The sequence below is a fragment of the Octopus bimaculoides genome, chromosome 19 (assembly GCF_046866305.1).
Source record: "Octopus bimaculoides isolate indiv1 chromosome 19, ASM4686630v1, whole genome shotgun sequence".
Classification (NCBI taxonomy): Eukaryota; Metazoa; Mollusca; class Cephalopoda; order Octopoda; family Octopodidae; genus Octopus; species Octopus bimaculoides.
In genome coordinates, this window is record NC_142946.1 from 24671034 (window position 1) to 24691549 (window position 20516).

At 32.4% G+C, this 20516-nt stretch overlaps 1 protein-coding gene across 1 annotated transcript in view; it reads right to left on the reverse strand.

Moving 5' to 3' along the window:
- Positions 1–6669: 6669 nt before the first annotated feature.
- The window catches only part of LOC106874532 (sodium/potassium-transporting ATPase subunit beta), a 106660-nt gene continuing 92813 nt past the window's right edge, over positions 6670–20516 (reverse strand). The window contains exons 4-5 of the mRNA XM_014922299.3: positions 11509–11622; positions 6670–9090 (exon numbers count right to left, since the gene is read on the reverse strand). Of these exons, the coding sequence (XP_014777785.1) occupies positions 8863–9090; positions 11509–11622 (342 nt within the window). The 3' untranslated portion in view covers positions 6670–8862. The remainder of the gene's footprint in view (positions 9091–11508; positions 11623–20516) is intronic.

Here is a 20516-nt window from a genome sequence, read left to right on the forward strand (position 1 = left end):
ATAAACTGTTAAAAGAAGGAGGGAAAAAAGAAAACGTAATTTCACCGAATAATAAGATCATTTTTTTAGAGAAAATATTCAACTGAATTTATCCAATTTATTGGTGACATTTTGAAATTGTCACTGAAAGAATGAAATAAAAACAAAAATCACATCTAGTTTGACTGGAAATTATAATAGGGATATATTGAACATTAAAGTTCAACTCGCTACTGCTTGTGGCAAAATCTTTGCCTTCAAACAACAGCAACAACAACAACAACAACAACAAAAACAATTATAATCATAAAACTTTCAGTTCATCAAAATATACACAATTGTAAGAAAGGCAAATGTTTATTACTTTTATTTCATGTTTTTATAGAATCTATCATCTGAAATTTATTTCTGTACAAATCTATTTATTAAATGTTATGGTGTTCTGAGTATTATTTCATATTTTCTTTTTATCAAACATTTACATATTGGGATAAAAAAAACAACAAAAAACAAAAACAAAACAGTGTTGAGAAGTTTTCTTGATCAATTCTGCAGTACAGTAACAATAGAATTACTTCCCCTACACCAAATGTACATTCTTCAACTATAAATTAGATTGTTCCAAAAATAACAACATCAAGTTATGTATGTAGAGAAACTATTGCCTTTTAAGGCAAGCTTTTGAACATTTTCAGTTGGTTTTTAACAGATATTATTATTTAGGGAGTACACAAGTGAAAATTTTGGACAAGAAAGATAATTATCAAATATATTAGCTGTGTTAACTTGATGACAATTCAAAAATGAAATGTGTTATGTGAAAAATAAATATATAAATATATTTATTTATATATTTTATCTTGGTTTAATTTCCCCCTACATTTTAGATTTTATTGTCAAGCAATACCTGCTGACTTTGTATCCACCAATGAACATAACCCTCCTTTGATGATCACATAAACACAACAGACATATATAGCAGCATACACATGTGTTAGAGGCATAAAAGCACAAACAATATCATATATTCACACACACACACACACACACAAATACTCATACACAGATGTAGTTAGGTTATTTTTATACTTCCATTGCTTTGTTTGTTTTGGAGAATCCAAAAGGCAAGAAAACTATTTACTTCAGAATTACTAAAAAAAAAAAGAAAAAAAGAAAAGAAAAGATAGAAATAGAAAATTAAAACATAAATTTTATAATTTGTTTGAATTCATTCTGCCAGTGGCAGTTTTATACTTTCTGTTTAGCTATCTTACAGTGAACATTGAAAATCTTACAATTATTTTAGTAGAAAAACAGATCTTTTATTTCTGTGAAAGATGGATGATTTTTGAGTATTATTGAATATGTTGTAAATGTTATTTTCTCAACACAGGCACAGTGCCCTAGATACAAATATGATTTTAGGAACAATATTATGAATGTAAGTAAAGCAAAAGGCTACAACTAGGAATGGAAACCCATGTTCTGTGTTAGGCTAACTCTACTGGTTGGTGTTTATTACATGTGCCCATCATTGCAAAAAGTGCATATTTAATATTTAATCCTTTAGCATTCAAACAGGCCTTATCTGACCAAAATATTCTGAATTTTTTATGTTAAAACTGGTCAGATCCAAGCTCTCATGCCTATCCAACAATGTCATTGTAAAAATAAACAATCACACCATTGAAATCTTGAGGCTATGAGATAATTCATGATTAATACAAAATGATGTGAATAAATAAGCATTACATTTGATAGAGTAATTTGCATGCTAAAGGGTTAAATACTCTAGCAGTGTTTATCTTTTTAGTTGTTTCAGTGGATTGTGACAATGTTGGGCTTTAATCAGTTTTAACCCAGTTGCTGATAGACCAATTCATAGATTAATTCATTAAAACAATGAACTTATTTCTCACATCTTTCTCCCCATATTTCTCTCTCTCTCTTCTAATCTTGTTTTCTTTTTTTTTTTTATGTATACAAACATTTAGAACTAGAATGATGGCATTTCCAATTTATTGATAATTAAACAAGTAGAAATATTCCCAGAAAAATATAAAACTAATAATGTTGGAAATCTGGACAAGTTAAATATACAGGGAAAAGAAATCATTAGAGCTGCCTGCTAATAATGTCAACAAGTCACATACAAAACTGATTTCTAAATGAAATTCCATATAGAAATTTTGAGGTAAATACCTTTGCATCTGCGTGTGTGTGTGTGTGTTTATGAATAAAACAACAATTTTTTAAAAATCTTAAATGCTCAATTAAATATATGTCAGCTTACCTCACAACTTTCTATGACTCAAAATTTACTTTTATAGATTTGGGAACATCAAATAGTTTATGCATTTTCTTTTTAGGAATAAGAAGTCAGAAAAGAAATTGGTTGTCCAATGTCTTGACTCTAACAAGTAATTTACTTCATCTTAATAGTAGATTTATTAGCTTTTTGTCTTTCAGTTTTATGAAAAAAATATCATTTCTGGCTCTGTAAAGTTCTGATTAAAAATTATCAATACAAACTGGTAAAAAAAGAAATATGTATATACATATATTGATAAAACTGAGTTTGAGAAATATGGTGGTACTCTGTGTCAGCCAATATTTAAAGTGAAGTAAATGAATTTGGATAAGTTCATATACCATAGGAGGAAGAGGAATTAGGTAATATATATTATATTGGATTAATCATATCACTGTGATTAAATGCTGGCTGAGAAAATAGTTTCTGCTTGTAGAAGATATTCCTTAAACTTGTTATATTTGACATGTTTTGGTGCCTTTACAGGTGGCCGTTCTGTTGTAAGTAGTAGGACTTGATCTCTTATCTAAGGAGAGCTTTCTCTCTTCTTCTTACTAGTCATGGATGTCTTGGGTTATAACTATCACCTCTCCTCTGACTAAGCAATAACAATGAAATGAATAAATAAAATAAAAGTTATGTATATCTCTTTAAATTTAATATGTTGCTGACAAACATTAACTTAGTATTAAAAAAATTTTTATGAATTCCTTTCCTCACTATTTATGAAATTCTTATTTTTATTCACGTTATATTGAAAAGAAAAGCTATTTGCAAATTGTGTGAATATGCACAGAAAAATTTGTGAGGCTACAATATCAGAAGCACAAAACTTTTATTTATATATAAATGCATATCAATTTGAATGAGTAAAATAAGCAATTATGTTCTCATTTTCAAAAGAACTCATTGTTTATTTAAAATTTTTATCATGGAAAGAAAAAGTAAGTAAAAATGAGTGATGTTGTTAATCCTTGATATATTAGATGAAAATCTAGCTGATAATCTATACTAATGTATGATCATAGTTGATTTCATAAACATTTTAATGGTGATATTAATGTCTGGAGTTAAAATATGCTTTAGTATAGACTGTTGGAAGTTCAAAGTTCCAAACTGAATCACCTGAGAACACTATTTATTGCATATCTAAAAAGAATGGCATCCCATGGGAAGCAAAGTATACTGCCAAGTTTGTATGCTTTCCAAATTCTTATGACTCATAAGGCTTGCATAAGTGTCCAGCTTTTGTATCATAAAGTAAATGAAAAACAAACTTTTTCTCAGATTATCTACCATGGGTAAAATAATCTGTTTTAAATGTTACAGTATCTAAGCTATAAGTCTGGAACCTCATTCACTCTATACTTCCATACTATCAAAAAGTTTATAGCAATGATTTTGTTGTAAAGCTTTCTAAAAATGAAATTTGTTGTTATTTGGTTAATGTTTTCTCTAAGAATTGGAATTTATGATTTATAGTTTTGTATAAATATAGGTAATGATATGAATTTGTAACTTGTAAAGGGAAATACAGGTAACAATTGAGGACATACTGACAACTTTTTGGCTGTACTGTGAGATCACAGATGAGACCTACCATCTAGAAGAGAGACACACAGAATACAGTGTGGCTGTAGAGACCACAGTGCTGACAAACAGGTTGAAATGGGGGTATACAGTATAAATAGTTAATCCAAAGAGAGGATAAACTGAGTTTAGGATGGACATATAAATAACAGTAGAAACATATAAAGTATAAAGTAAACATACAAAAAACCCCAATGTGGAAATATAGACCAAAATAGATATAAATATAGATTATACAATTTGATCACAAAGACCATATTCACAATATGCAACTGAAAATGTAACACTGTACAACACAATGCAGAAATACTGAACACAGTAGAATGCTGTGTATGCATATAGAATATATGATGGATCTATTGGTCAAGTTTTAAACATAGAGACTGCAATATGGAAATATAGATCTCAGTATAAACATATGTATGAAATTTGTGTATATTCACAAAATACTCTCACTTTCTCACAAACACACATATGCATGTATGTGTGCACATGACACACACACGCATAGTGTACCACATTATAAGCACAAAATTTATATACATATAAGAAAACATAAGAGTGCTCAAAGAAATTAATTAGGAAGTGTACAGTATATAAGCTGTTTTCTCACATAAATATATATATGTACATTTTTATGCATGTATACATGCATGTGTATGTATGGGCATGTATATATATATATATATATATATATATATATATATATATATATATATATATATATATATGTTTAAATACATGAAATATAAATGTGCGTGTATATGCTTGTGTATATATATATATATATATATATATATATATATATATATATATATATATATTCTTTTATTTGTTACAGTCATTTGACTGCAGCCATGCTGGAGCACCGCCTTTAGTCGAACAAATCGACCCCAGGACTTATATATATGTATATATATATACATATGAAATATAAATGAACGTGTATATATATATATATATATATATATATATATATATATGTATGTTTGTGTGTGTGTAGTAATGGAATGAATCAGTAACTGATTCCTAATAAGCATAAAATCTGCAACATATATTGAGTATTTTTTCTTTCATTTGTAAACAAAAGCCTGGATATATATATATATATATATATATATATATATATATTTATATATATTTATATGTGTAAGTGTGTGTGTGTATGTGTGCATCTATGTGGGTGTGTGTGCATCTATGTGGGTGTGTGTGCATGTGTGTGTGTGTCTGTATATATATATATATATATATATGTCTGTATATGTACCTGTATCATTTAAGATCGTTTACAGGAAACGTTTTTGAATATGCCTATAAAAGCTCCTATTTCATTATGCCAGCTTCAGCCAATATATGTATGTATGTATATGTTTACTTACATTATACACATGTGTGTATAATATACATATAATATATTGTCCATATATACACACACACACACACACACATATATATATATATATATATATATATATATATATATATATATATATATATATATATATGTATATGTATATATGTATACATATATGTATATACATGCACACATATATATATTGTTTCTAATTTAGGCAGGAAGCCAGCAATTGTGAGGGGAGGGGTTGGTTGATTATCATCAACCCCAGTACTTAACCAGCACTTTATTCTATCCACTTCAGAAAGATGAAAGGCAAAGATGGCTTCCATGGTATTTAAACTCAGATTGTAAAGGGCCAGAAGTAATATTGCAAATTATTTCTCTGATGGCTAATGATTCTGCACAGATACTATATATATAAATATATATATATATAACAAAACAGGAAAATGGAAATTTTTGGGCATTATTTATTCTCTATTACACAAGTTTCATTTGCTATTTGGAATTACAGCGTTTTATTTATATGTCATATAGGCATGTAAGAAATTTCCTATTAGAAATTCTTCAAACAGAGAGAAAAAAATTTTTATAATATCAAAATATAATTTTTTTCCTCTGTCTGACGAATTTCTTAGAGGAACTTCCTTACATGTCTATATGACATGTAAAACACTGTAATTTCTATTAGCAAATGAAACATGTGGAATGGAAAATAAATAATACCCCAAAATTTCTAAGTTCCAGTTTTGTCATACAATAACTCTGCAAGTAATATTTCCATAATCCTGGATTTTAATATGCATTTTGAACTAACATATGGCAGCAACTGTGGCTACATAGTGATTGTAATAATGGAATAAACAGATGTGCTTCAAGAGGAAACATCTGGGAGTTACCCAAGCTACCTACCTATATATATATATAGAGGTTAAAAAAGCCACCTTAAGGGATAGAAAATATCCAATGAATTACTGGTTTGTAACCTATTATTTTGCTGTGAACAGTAATATTCCTAAAATGATAGGTTTAAATATAAATCTTGGTTTATAAATATTCAAATTAAAATCCAGAAAATGGAGAAAATTATATTAATGCTACTTCTCCATTTTCTGGATTTTAATTTGAACATATATATATGCATATTATGTATATAATATATATATATATTATATATATATTATATATATATATATATATATACATATATATATTATACATACATATATATAATATGTATATGTATATATGAAATATGTATACACACATACATATATATATGAATGCTTGTATATGTTTTGACGAGAAGTAACAAAACAGTTCAGTCATTCAAGGCCTTTTTTTTTTTACCTTTCTTAGTTCAAGAATAAAGTGCTATTGAATGTTTAAGGATCTATATTCTTGGTAATCCAAGATTAAAATAATTATCTTCTTTTCTCTTTTTCATTTCAAATTACATTTAAAAAAAAAATTATAAGAATACATTGTATTGGCACCAAACTATGGATGGCTTGGGTAATGAAAACATTCTATTAAATGTTTTGAAAACATTCCTAAAGATGTTTATAGAAAGCAATGAGATTTTCTTCTTGTTCTTTATATTTTAAAACAGCTGAGCTGTAGGCAAGAACAATGTTGAAAGCCTATTGACTAATAAGTGAAATTTGTCAAAATTGTTCAAAAGTATTTGATTGATGAAGTGTTACATTCAGTTATAAACAGATCCATTGTTACAGACTCAATAAGCTTGTATTGTAGTAAAAAATATATTACAGTGTGTTACTATATAAATTATGCTTCTGTGAAAATGTTTACTGTATTGAATACAAGTTTTATTTTGTCAATAATTAACTCTAGCTACATGTCATTAAATTTTCATCTGAATAAAATAAATATATTTTCTCCATTTCTAGGTCAATGAAGAAAGACATGTAGAATTAAGTGTCCTATTCAGAAACAGATAAAAGAAGCTTGAAGCAGATTAGAACTGAAGACTCTGGAATTGTAGTTCACGTTATCTACTCAGCCATTTGCTGTTTGCTTCTATAGAATGTATATCTTTTTGTGTGTGATCTACATTTTTGTATTATTTCTGGTATAAAAATTGAGCGATTTTTCTATATTATGGCAATACTTGTCACCTGAGAAGATCGGTAGTATTGGAGGGAAATGAATGGATTGAGAAAGGTTAACAACAGTGAAGTTGAATAACTGGTGTGAGCAAATAAGTAGAATGGGAGTTTGACTAATGTAGTAAAACAATATTGTGGTACAGAACAGAACTTTGATTGTAATGAATAAATGTAAAGTGACTGGGAAAACTGTGTTTGCTTTCCCTTAATAAACAGTATTACTAATAAAGAATGTTAGCATTTAATTATACATATGATCTATGCATGATATCTGTTTTTATTATTATGTTTACATCTAGTATCAGAGTAATCCTAGATGGAGAAAGTTTGATGTCATGAAAACTAGGCTGAGCTCTATTACACCACAATTCTTTTCAGTAACCAGTGGAGAAGAAAAAGTTAGAAAAGTCATGTGTGGTAGCTTCAATATTATCATTTTGAGTTAGCTGTAATATTTGTGTTAGACATCAGCTATTAGTTCTTGTGTACATGACTAGGGAACTCATAGCATATGTTAGAAAGGTTTGCATAGACAATTATAATATGATGAAATGATACATATCTCATGAATGATTTGCATCCCAATAACACCAGAGGTAATGGTATAAGTATAGCTTTAGTGCTTTGCAGACATATGGGATGGAGCATCTCAGTAGTGATGGCAGGGAAATTTCAGCAACTGTCTTAGGTAAAGTAACAAATAAATGCTAATAAAACCTCTGTTAATATTGTAGTTTTCTGAAACTTACTAGGTGTTAGCCTTTATAAATTAAGGAATTAAAGAATTATTTAATGACTGCATCATTAACAGAATAGTTTCTAAATATAAATGATAATTCATAGCATCTTTCTGTCAACTGATTTTCAGTGCCTTTTGATCCCTTAAGAATTCCAGCAACTGAAAGGAGACTGATATCTTTGATTATTTAAATCTGATAGAGAGAAAAAAATAATAAAATTATAGAGAAATCCTGTTGTGTGTAATTGCATGAAGATTAATATATGTAATTTTTGGAAATGTGTGTATTAAGTCAGAATGAAACAAAAAGAATGAGAAAATCAAAAACAAACATATGTATTGCAAAGTTCCAGTTATAAGAAAGCTATTGGCACCCAAAAAGGAGTGGAATGAGAAACAATGAGATAATGGTATACTTGGATAGGGTTTTATGGTTAAAGTATAACAAGATGCCAGTAGTACGTTGCAGGTATACCAGTTGATAAATAGACTTGTTACTAGTCAGGTTGAGGCACTGTGTGTCTCAATAGGAGTTAAATGGGCCAGAATTTACCTGTTTTTGCTCTCTTTTCTGACATCTTTTGTTGTCACAGAAGCTTACACTACATGGTACTAAATTAGAAACAGTTGGAATGGATGCGTTTTGAACACTTGCAATGCTATTGTTAGAATAGCAAACCAGGTGCAAAGTTGATAGATCCTTGATAATCTTGTTTATGAGAGTAATTTTTTTTTAATTAATGATTTTTTTTTTTCAGTCCAAAAGTAAGCTAAAAGTAGTTTGATAGGATCCTTCTCTGAAGTTGGAAGCCCACACCGAACATGTAACTGTCACAGCCATTGATCTTTTGATTCCTTTGAACATGATGAAAACCAGAGGGGACAAGTAATTTTCCTGTCCATGGTATGGAAAGTAATAAAGAGGGAAACCAGCCATAGGTTTATAAATCACTTCACCCATATTGTCTTGATCCACTTGGGTCTAAAATAAAGATAAAACAACCCAAATGAAGTATAATTTCAGAAAATAAACAAACATTTAAATAGTTATTATATACATGCAACCATACCTAGTCATGATGTAAAGAGTGTTTAAGTTTAAAATCCAAGCATTTGACTGAGGAACCTGATGTACAGTTTGGAATATCTTTAGTAGTCTCTCATCTCATCTTGTTATATATGCTGTTCCATGCTCTTTGAGTTAGGCCTAAACTTCAATTTAACCCTTTAGCATTCAGATTCTTCTATGAAATGTAATACTTATTCATTCACATTGTTTAAAATTAATCATGCATTATCTTTGAGCTTCGAGTTTTTGATGATGTGATTATTTAATTTTAGAATGACATTGTAGTGTGGTTGTGAGAAGCCAAATCTGGCTGGTTTGAACAAAAAACAAGAAGAATATTTGAGCCAGATATGGTTAGTTTACATGCTAAAGCATTAAAGAAAGTTGAGATGATTTGACATAAAACTAATGAGATGGATTAAAACAACTCAAAATACACTTTACAGTAAAACAAAGTATATCATGTTAATATGATGTGTTAATTGAAAGGTTATCTAAAATTCATTAGCTTATTATAATAATTGTAACTGTTGTTGTTTGGCATGAATGTATGTGCTTATCTTTTACTTGTTTCAGTCATTTGACTGTGGCCATGCTGGGGCACCATCTTGAAGGGCTTTAGTCAAACAAATCGACCCCAGGCCTTTTTTTATTTTTAAAGCTTGGTACTTATTCTATTGTTCTCTTTTGCTGAACTGTTAAGTTACGGGGATGTAAACACACCAACACCATTGTCAAGTGGTGATGGGGGACAAACACAGATGCAAAGACACACACACACACATATGATGGGCTTCTTTCAGTTTCTGTCTACCAAATCCACTCACATGACTTTGGTTGGCCCAAGGCTATAGTGGAAGACACTTGCCCAAGGCACCACGCCATGTGGTTGGGAAGCAAGCCTCTTGTCACAGAGCTGTGCCTGTGCCGTAGGGTCTTACTTGGAAAATAACTTTTCTTCCTGTGATTTATTCGATCAAATAAAAACAAATCCTCTGTTTTTATCTTGGGACATTAACAAAAACTGCTGGATTGCCTAAGGCCCTACTCCATTTGCCTGGGGTGGGAAAGGTTTGTCTAAATATTGTTTTAACTATATTCATATTTTATTTTTTACTTGTATCAGGTTGTGACCATGCTGGGGCACTCCCTTGAAGGATTTGGTTGACAAAAAATCACCTCAGTACTTATTTCACTTTAAGCCTAGTACTTATTTTATCAGTCTTTTTTGCTGAACCACTAAGATAATGGGACATAAACAAACCAACACTGGTTGTCAAGCAGTGGAGGGGGACAAACATAGACATACACACACACATCCATCCATCCATCCATACATACACACACACACATACAACAATATATACATACATACATACATACACACATTCACACCTATATGCATATATACATACATACAACAGGTTTCTTTCAGTTTGCTTCTACCAAATCCACTCACAAGGCTTTGACTGGCCCAGCGCTATAATAGAAGATGCTTACCCAAGGTTCCACACTGTAGGACTGAATCCAGAACCATTTGGTTGGGAAGCAAACCTCTTACCATATAGCTCCTCACTTTCCCATACTCACATAGGTTAGATGGAATTTTGTTGAGGTACATTTTCTCATGAGTGGTATTCTTTTATTCTTTTACTTGTTTCAGTCACTTGACTGTGACCATGCTGGAGGCCAAATTGACTCAAACAAATCGACTCCAGGACTTATTTTTTGTAAGCCTAGTACTTATTCTATTGGTCTCTTTTGCTGAACCACTAAGCTTCAGGGACGAAAACACACCAACATCAGTTGTCAAGCAATGGCAGGGGGATAAACGCAGACACACACAAACATGAATATATACATATATACATACATACATCCATACATACATATATATATATATATATATATATATATATATATATATAGTTAAAAAAAAACAATAACAAAAAAACAACAAAGTGAGGACCTGATATGGATAGTATTATTGGACGCTCAGGAAAGGAAAGAGAGAGTATACACACACACACACACACACACACACACACACACACACACACACACACATATATATATATATGTTGGCCCAAGGCTATAGTAGAAGACACTTGCCCAAGGTGCCATGCAATGGGATTGGAACTGGAACCATGTGGCTGGGGAGCAAGCTTCTTGCCATGCCAGTTCTTATTTAAGATTGTAGGTTGTGATATAAGAGAGGTTTTGCTTGTATTTCTAGCAAGTCAAGTGACCACATAGTATCTTGTAGGTAGCTTTATTAGGGTTATACTAATTTGCTTATGAATATTTGTGGTTACAATAATAAATACTTACATTTCCCTGACATGTTACTGGTAATGTCCATGGTTCAATATCTAGCATTTCCTCTAAATTCACTGGAAAATTTGTGTCATTTTCAGAAAATGGAATTGGTCTCAGTTCTTGAGGCTGGAAAAAAATTCATTACATTAATTACATAACAAACTTAATTAAAATGGAATGTCAAGTTAAGAAAAACGAGCATTTTCGATACCTTCCTCTTTTTTCCTTTTAAGGCTGCAAAAGCTGCTTGTGACATTTGTGCTGTGTATGTAGAGGGTGCCATAGCTGAAAGAACCACTCGTGATTGGTATGCCAAGTTCAAAAGTGGAAATTTTGACCTCAAAGAGACACCTTGTTCTGGCCGTCTAGTTGAATTCGATGAGGTGCTATTAAACCAACTTTTGCATGAAAATTCTCATCAAACGACAAGGGAACTGGCAGAGAAAATGGAATGCTCCCACACTACTATAGAGAAGCATCTTCACTTGATGGGAAAGGTTCAGAAGTATGGAGCATGGGTTCCTCATGCATTAAGTGACAACAAAAATCAACGAGCCACAATCTCCGCTGGTTTACTTGCTCGTCACTGCTCAACTCATGGACACAAACAACGATTTCTTTACCGCATCGTTACTGGCGACGAAAAATGGTGCCTGTACATCAATATGAAGCAGCGTAAGGAATGGCTTAGCCCCGGTAAACAAACGACACTGCGCATGAAAGATCTTCATCCGTGTAAAACGATGTTGTGCATATGGTGGGACTGGGAAGGGATTATCCATTACAAATTGCTCGAACGGAACCAAATGGTCAACGCGGAACTCTATGTTCAACAGATGGAACGACTTAACATGGCTATTCAAGAGAAAAGACCTAATCGGCAGCATGGAGTTCTTCTGCTGCACGACAACGCCAGCCCTCATATCGCCAGTATGACCAAGGAAGCCATTCAAACACATGGCTGGGAAGTGCTGCAACACCCGCCGTACTCTCCTGGTTTGGCAAACGGATTTCCACCTCTATCGACCTTTTTCAAATGCTATGTGTGGAATTTCGTTCAATACTGATGCAGAATTGAGAGCTAGGTTGGATCAATTTTTCGAGTCAAAATCAGGTGATTTCTACCAGCGAGGTATTGAAAATCTTGTTGAATGTTGGGAAGAAGTTGTAAACAACAAGGGTGAATACATTATTGATTAATTAGTTGTTATTTTTTATTAAACCTTTTAAAAAATTTAAATTAAAAGAAAAAAAACGGCGGGAACTTAATTGCCAACCTAATATGTTTACTGAAGGTAGTTTTAAAGTATGATTCAACAAGCATGCTTCCACTTTAAGAAAATGGAGCAAGTTCAATACCACAAAGCTCTCCAGCAACATCTAGGGTTTGAAATAGAGTGGAAAATTCTGAAAATATGCAAACCTTACATGAATGGTTGTTGATGATGTGAGCTCTTTAGTGCAAAATAGTGGTTTATCCTGAAATGAGATCATTGGATCCTAACACTTGTCTAACTGTTAAAAGGGAGACATTTAGGAGCTGTCAACATGCCATCAAGTACATCCTCAGATATTGATCTCCAGCCACACAGACACAAAACCAGCAAGAGATTTTATGAACTTTTAAACTACATGCTAAATGTATATACACTGTTAAAAGGCACAATGCTGTGGTTTTGTCTGAGAGAAAAATCTCTTCACTGATATGTTAAAAAAATAATGTGTAAAAGAAAACTTTCTCTAAAACGAAATTATAGCATCATATCTTTCAACAGTGTATATAAATTTAGTATGATATACAGAAGGCGATTTTAATTTAATGATGTTTCTATTGCAGTCATGGAGTTACTACAATTTTTATTAATTATTACAAAGTATTACTTTTCATTATTTTAAATAATTTTCTTAATATGCATGTTGATGTATGTATATGTATGTATTATACATGCATATATGTATGTATTATACATGCATATATGTATATGCATGTTAGTAATTATGTGTGTACATATAAATCCTTTTTGCATTTTTATATTAGATTCATATATTGTTGCATGATTTTATATTAAAAAATGAATTTTATATAAAGTTTATGTTTTTATGTATTATTATTAAAATCTTCTCATCACACTCCCCATACAGTGTATTACTATATTCTTAGAAGTACCATTGATAGGAAGAATAAAAATATAAAGAGAATATGGAGATATTGATAAGATTTGAAACAATGAGGACAAGTAATGAGAATAAAAGTACAGACTAAAGCTATAAGACCGCCATCGGAGTTATGGCCTGATATTAAACTAATTAGGGTTGAAATTAAATAAAATCATTAAGAAATAAGTTATTGATCATACAAGAAAAATTTAAGCAGAATGCTATTAAGATGTAGATAACACTTTTAATACAATCACCTGTTATAAAGCTGGAGAAACACAAAGAATAAGAATGCTATCTCTGACTCTATTAAAATTAAGTATGTTAGTTAAATGGAATTTTCGAATTGTTGGAAACAAGTATAATAATTTGTTAATTAGAGCTGATCTACATCTGAAAATTTCAAGAGCTTCCATTGAACATAAATTACAACTACCTTCTGTGTATGGGGGTGATGTATGGATATAACTGACCATAAAATTGAGTAATCAGTATTGCTCTTTTTGAGATCCAAGATAAATTTAGTGTGGAAGATGCTCAGAGCTTTCCTTTTATTATAAAAGGAATGTATATGATTATGAAATCTAAATTTGAATTTAGATATCATAGCACTTATGCAATAATGAACTTTATCAGCTGTTTTAACAGAACATTTATGAACTAAATTATTTCTAAGCAATTGGTTATTTAAAGGGCATATCTTCTGATTCCCATAGTTACACATACTATTAGGTTTGCTATCTGAAGAGACCCTGGATATTGCATTTGTATTATTGCTGTTGCTAAGAGAGGGAAATTAAAAGTATGCACCTTATTACTAAACCTATTTAATTTATTATTGTTAACAGTTGCTATCTTACTAGCTAAAGTAAGCATTGTAGAATACACAAACTTCTTTGTATACTCATTAAAGATTTTACTATGCTTACTAGAGGAGTTCAATGCTTCTCCAAAGCCCTATAGAAAATTGAAGGATAATCTGAGACTACATTAATTCCAAAAAAAGGGGGAGGGGCTTAAACCATGTAATATTTTCTATGTAACCTACTTCTACCAGTTTATTGTTTTTAAGAGTGGTGGGGATAATTCTAGATTCAATCATTCTTGTGCTTTCTTAGAATGTGCAATAAATATCATCAGACTTAAAACTTGTTATATTTAAATTCACTGTTTCTACTCCTAGTAGGTTGAGGCCTGATTCTTGATGTGTCTAGATTTGGCACAGGCTTCACCATGTGACAAATAATATTCCTACTGATGTGCATGCCTTTTATAGTAGTTAATGTTTCCAAGATGAGCTGAATACAACCCCCTATCCTGTCATTAGGGCCATGCTTTCTATACCTATATTTGTGGAGAAATGGGTATCATCTAACTTAAGAAAATTAGATGATAGCATTTACATTAAGAAAAGAAGGGATGTAAACTAGATTAAATTGTAGTGGCATTTATTTTTTTGGAGGGTTTGGTTTGGGGTATGAGTGATCTTCTCTTTAAGTTTGCTTGCTACAAGAGCAGTAACATGATAGTGGGGAGTGGACACAAAATCCTTCTACTCATTCCTTTAATTAGTTTCTTAAATGCCATGGTCGGGCAGCAATAACATTTTGCCTTTTCTGAAAGGCTTTACACAAAGAACTTCTGTAGCAGCTATTGTTTTTTGGCATTGTTCAACTTAATATGCCCATCTGATAAATGCATGGCGTTAGTACCTTTACACAAAAAGGTCTAACATAATTTGTTGGTATGATATTCATTAATCTATCTATCTATCTATCTATCTATCTATCTATCTATCTTTTTTTTTTAAGAAGAAAAAATTCTACATTGTATTGTCCCCTCTATATTGAGACCTGTGTGTCTAATAAAAGAAATGTATGTATGTATGTATGTATGTATGTATGTATGTATGTATGTATGTATCTATCTATCTATCTATCTATCTATCTATCTATTTGTCATGTCTATTTATCTATCTCTTCATAGATATATATGTGTGTGTGTGTGTGTGTGTAATCTGTATATCTACTTAACATATTTATAAACTGTTGAATAGCAGTAGAGACCAGTAGTGGCAGTGGCAGTAGCATTCCTTGATCTGGGCTTCTGGCTTTCTTTTAGCTTCCTCAGTAGTAAATATCCACTGGTACCAAATGCCAAGCAAACATATTTATACACGCACACATACACACACAGAGGCACAGACAGACACACACACACACATGCACACAAATATAATGTGTGTATGTATACAGAATAGGTTGCCACTTAATAATTTCCACCTTCCAAATTTATACACATGGTATTGGTCAACCCAGTGCTGTAGTTGAAGATAACCAAGTTTCTGGGGTGCAGTGAGACTGAACCCTAGGACCATGTGGCTACAAAGCAAATTTGTCAACCACATATTCATATGAGGAATAAAATAAAATCATTTTCAGTAATAGGGAACCCAATACAAAAATGTAGATACTAATAGTTATATTAAAAAGTTGGACTGATCATTGATTGTACTGCATATCAGTTTCATCGTCCATCAGTTCATCAGGTAATGACGTAAATTTTTTTTATCCAGTGAACGTTGGAATAATAATAAAGAAGAAAGTCAATTTCAAATAATCTTTGAATTATTACTGACGTGTCTATATTTACTTTTCTTTATAAAACTATATTAAAAATTTAAACTGCTAAAATAACATTTATGTATATATTTTCTTTTCATTTTTTTCATGTTGCATAATATGCAATATATCTATAGTTTATGAAAGTATTCAAAAGTAAGACATAAATGATTGTTAAACATTATAAGTTAAACCAAAGTCAGTTATTAATATCTTAAAATACATTTCTATTTTAGATATTTATTTTACTAAAATACAGTTATATTTTTGATATTAAGTTTTATGAAGCAAGATGAGCTATAAGACTGCAAATTTCTCACATCATCACCATCTTGTGTGTATGCATATGTATGACTTTTCTTTGAGTTTAATTTAAGTTCTTCTTGAGAGAGTTCAAGCCCATCGCTAACAAAGTGACAAGACTTTTTGAGTTAAGAGAGTTCCTGGTGTTTGTAGTTATGTGGTTGAGTTTGTGTGTTGGTTGAACTTTTGATGCATACACCTAAATGTGTGCCTCTGTTCACCTTAGAATCTCAAATGGAGAATTTTTGGAATGTCTTACAAATCTTAACTGCCATTAATAGATTAGATTTCGAGAATCTGCATCAGTTTCTTTTGCTCTTTTTCTGTGGAACCAAGAATTTCTAGGTTTTTGTGAAAATATGTTGGTATAATACCTAATGTATGTATGTATTTATGCATGTATGTATGTATTTATGCATGTATGTATGTATGTATGTATGTATGTATGTATGTATGTATGTATGTATGTATGTATGTATGTATGCATGCATGCATGCAGGTATCTTTTGTGAGGGTGCATGGCCTAGTGGTTATGAATGTTGCACACATGATTGCAAGATCATAGTTTCAATTCTTGGACCAGGTGGTGCATTGTATTCTTGAGCAAAACACTTAATTTCACATGGCTCTGTGATCACTTCGATACCTGATGTGTGATATACTGTGCACCTATTCAGGCAATGTAGATTTGACGGAGGGAGTGAGCTAATGTACAACACATACATTTGTAGAAGCGAGTTCATGAACAGCACAAACAAATAATTTGTGCAGGTTGTACAGCAAGGAATTGTAGAATCATCATCATCGTCATCATTCTGTATCTTTTATGTCTTACTTATTTCAGTCATTGGATTGCGACCATGCTGGGGCCTGCCTTGAATCAACCCAATACTTTTCTATTAAAGTATTTTACTTATTCTCTTGAACTTTTCTGCTGAACCACCAAGTTACAGGGATGTAGATAAACTAACACCAACAAGTGGTGGCAGAGGACAAACACAAAGACACATGCACATACATACATACATACATACATACATATATATAAATTATAATACAAAAAGGTGGGTGAACAGGCTTGAATTCAAATCACTACAATTCATTGTGATTTGGATTAAAAATTCTTCATTCCATCTTGTATTATAATTTCTTTAGTTTGAATTTTGAGTACACTAATGAATTTCCACATGTATAGCCAGTAAAAGGAGAATTCCTGTTGGATAATAGCATAAGGTAGCTGATAACTATAGAGGAGCTTTGCAATGCATGAAAACTTACCGGCTGTTGCCATTTTATATTTTTAATTTCACACATGCACATTGTTTGTTTTTGATTTTGTCAACTAAACAGTATAGTAGGGTCAGCTGGGCACAGTCTGTGAGAAAAACAGCACCTTGACACAATTCACTCTGCCAGAAATTTGGAAACAACATGCTGTACTGCTTGGCATTCACACTGGAAACTCCAGTACAAACATTTCTGAGTGATTGGATGTCAATCTGAGGACAGTGAAATCTAAGGACATGTACTGAGAGTGATAAAAATCAAACATCCAGTCAACATCATGGTGTTTGGAGTGATCACTAGTGATGGCCACATTATGCTTCCATTCATCTTCTGACATGGCCTCAGGTTCAACATGGAAGCTTACATCAAGTGCCTAGAGGAGGTAGTGCTGCCCTGGATCAAGAGGGTAGCTGCTGGAAGACGCTATGTCTGACAACAGGACTCTGCATCATGCCACACAAGCAGGAGAACCCAGTCATGGCTGTCAGACAATTTCTGCAACCACATCACCCCTTATATCTGGCTACCTAACTCCCTAGACTGCAACTTCCTTGATTATTATGTGTGAGGTGCAGTTAAGCGAGAGACCAACAAAAATCCTTGTAACACCAAAGATGAACTGAAGGCAAGGATTATAGCAGCATTCACCAACTTAAACAAGGAGACAGTCTAGAAGAGCTGGAGGAGATTCCGAAGTTGTCTGGAGGCCATGGTTGAGGCCAATGGCAATTTTATTGAATAAATTTACTCTTTAGTATTTCGAGATATTTTTATGTAATTTTGGTAAATATATCTGTTAAAAAATGAGATGTCAGTGTTATTTTCATTTTAGCATTATTTAGATGACAGTTTATTCACTGCACCCTGTATATATATTTCGTTTGTATGTCTTCATGAGACCATGGATAGAAGATAAAGACAATGTCAGACTGCTTCTGAGACTCCAGTATTTTATTTGTATTCGATTAAATCATCCCCAATTATTAAATTATTCTTTCAACCTTCAATAAATATGGATTGTACACAGGTATGAGTTCAAAATTTATGTCTATATTTCCAGGATTGAAATTTTTAAAATTTTTAGTGGAGCATAAATCACAAAAATTTTGATTTTATGTATTTCAAAATTTTCTTTTTGATGTAGAAGTAATGTATTTATCTTTCAAGTACCAAATGTGTTTTGACAAAGTGATAAGTGGGTTTCTAAAAGTGTGTATATGTTGGCTATAAAAACATATTAAATATACTAGATGCTAAACTGATATGGCACCCACATCAGTGGAAAGCCATAAAAGAGAGAGTAAGTCATCCCTTCCATTCATAGGCTTAGATTGCACCTTGGACAAGTGCTAGCAACCCCTTAGCCTCCTGTGCCAGGTATATGGTGAAGACATCGGCAGCAGAACATTGAATAACTGACTATGCAGAGGAGTTCTAGACCAACAGCTTGAAGGCTATTATGACCAAGTCGAGGATCTGTATCATCAAAAAATGGTTAGGCATCAACTAGCAAGTGAGTTGCTACTGCATTCTTGTACACTACTTGGTATTTAGTGTGGAGGACAAGAGACAGTTTGGTGAGGAATGATGCCAACTACCTTTACTAGGCTCATGTTCATACCATTTACCAGTATGTTCAAATCCTAGTTTTCTATATAGCTCCCAGTGGATTGCTCTCCCTAGATTGTCATGTCTTTTCGTGTATTCTTTCTGTGCCATCATACTACATTCACTTACTATCCGTATAACACTTTCCTTTTTTGATTTGCAGCCCACTGCTACTATTTGCTGCATCTATCTTTGGGAATCTACTATGCAATGCCTTCTCCTGCCAGTCAGATAATTTCTGTTCTATTTTCTGGTTTTTAACTTCATTTGGGTTTTTAGTTTCCCTATGTCTTGCTGTGGCTCTAGTAGCTTTTAATAAACTTGCTTCACTATTACCCACATAGGAGTCTATATCTATTCTAGCTAACTCCATGCAGTCTTCTGATATTAACCCTCTTCTGCCTTCCTTTCTAGGTAGGTATAATCTTGCTACTCCTGTCCTTGGGTGGAGTCCTCCATTTGTATTGAATTCCTCCCTAGTTCTTCTGTCTAGCTTTGCTAATTCAATTTTTGTCCAATCTACAAAAGCTGCCAAGTATCTAAGTAATGATACTGCCCAAAGTATTTACAGCCTTCACTAGATTTGGACCACTTAGCTTGTTATTATTATTATGCTCTTCAACTTTTTGTGGAAGGGTCAGGTACCACTGGTCAGGCGCTCTATCTGCTGTCAACAGCCGCTGAACGGAGGCCTTGGCATGCCGTGGTTGCTGATGCGCAAACATGCGCTCAGGCTACGACATCTCAGGCGCTTCCTGGACGGTGAACAGGTGTGGTCGCCTTTCGTCAGACGCGATTTTCCGCAGCTCGTTTCTTTAACAGAGCTGCAATCCTGGATCAAACGTAGACCGAGAAAGGGCGCTTGGCACCTCGAGTGCCGCCAAGCTCTCACCGCCCTCAGTCAGGCGGGCAGTGCGATCGGTAGTAGATCCACTCTAGCTTTCTATAGAGGGTTAGTGGGAGAAAAGTGCGACGACGTTCTCGGGGAAACTCTAGGCGTCGAGGATAATCAGCTAAGCAGTCTGTTCAGGAGAACTTTCGGGC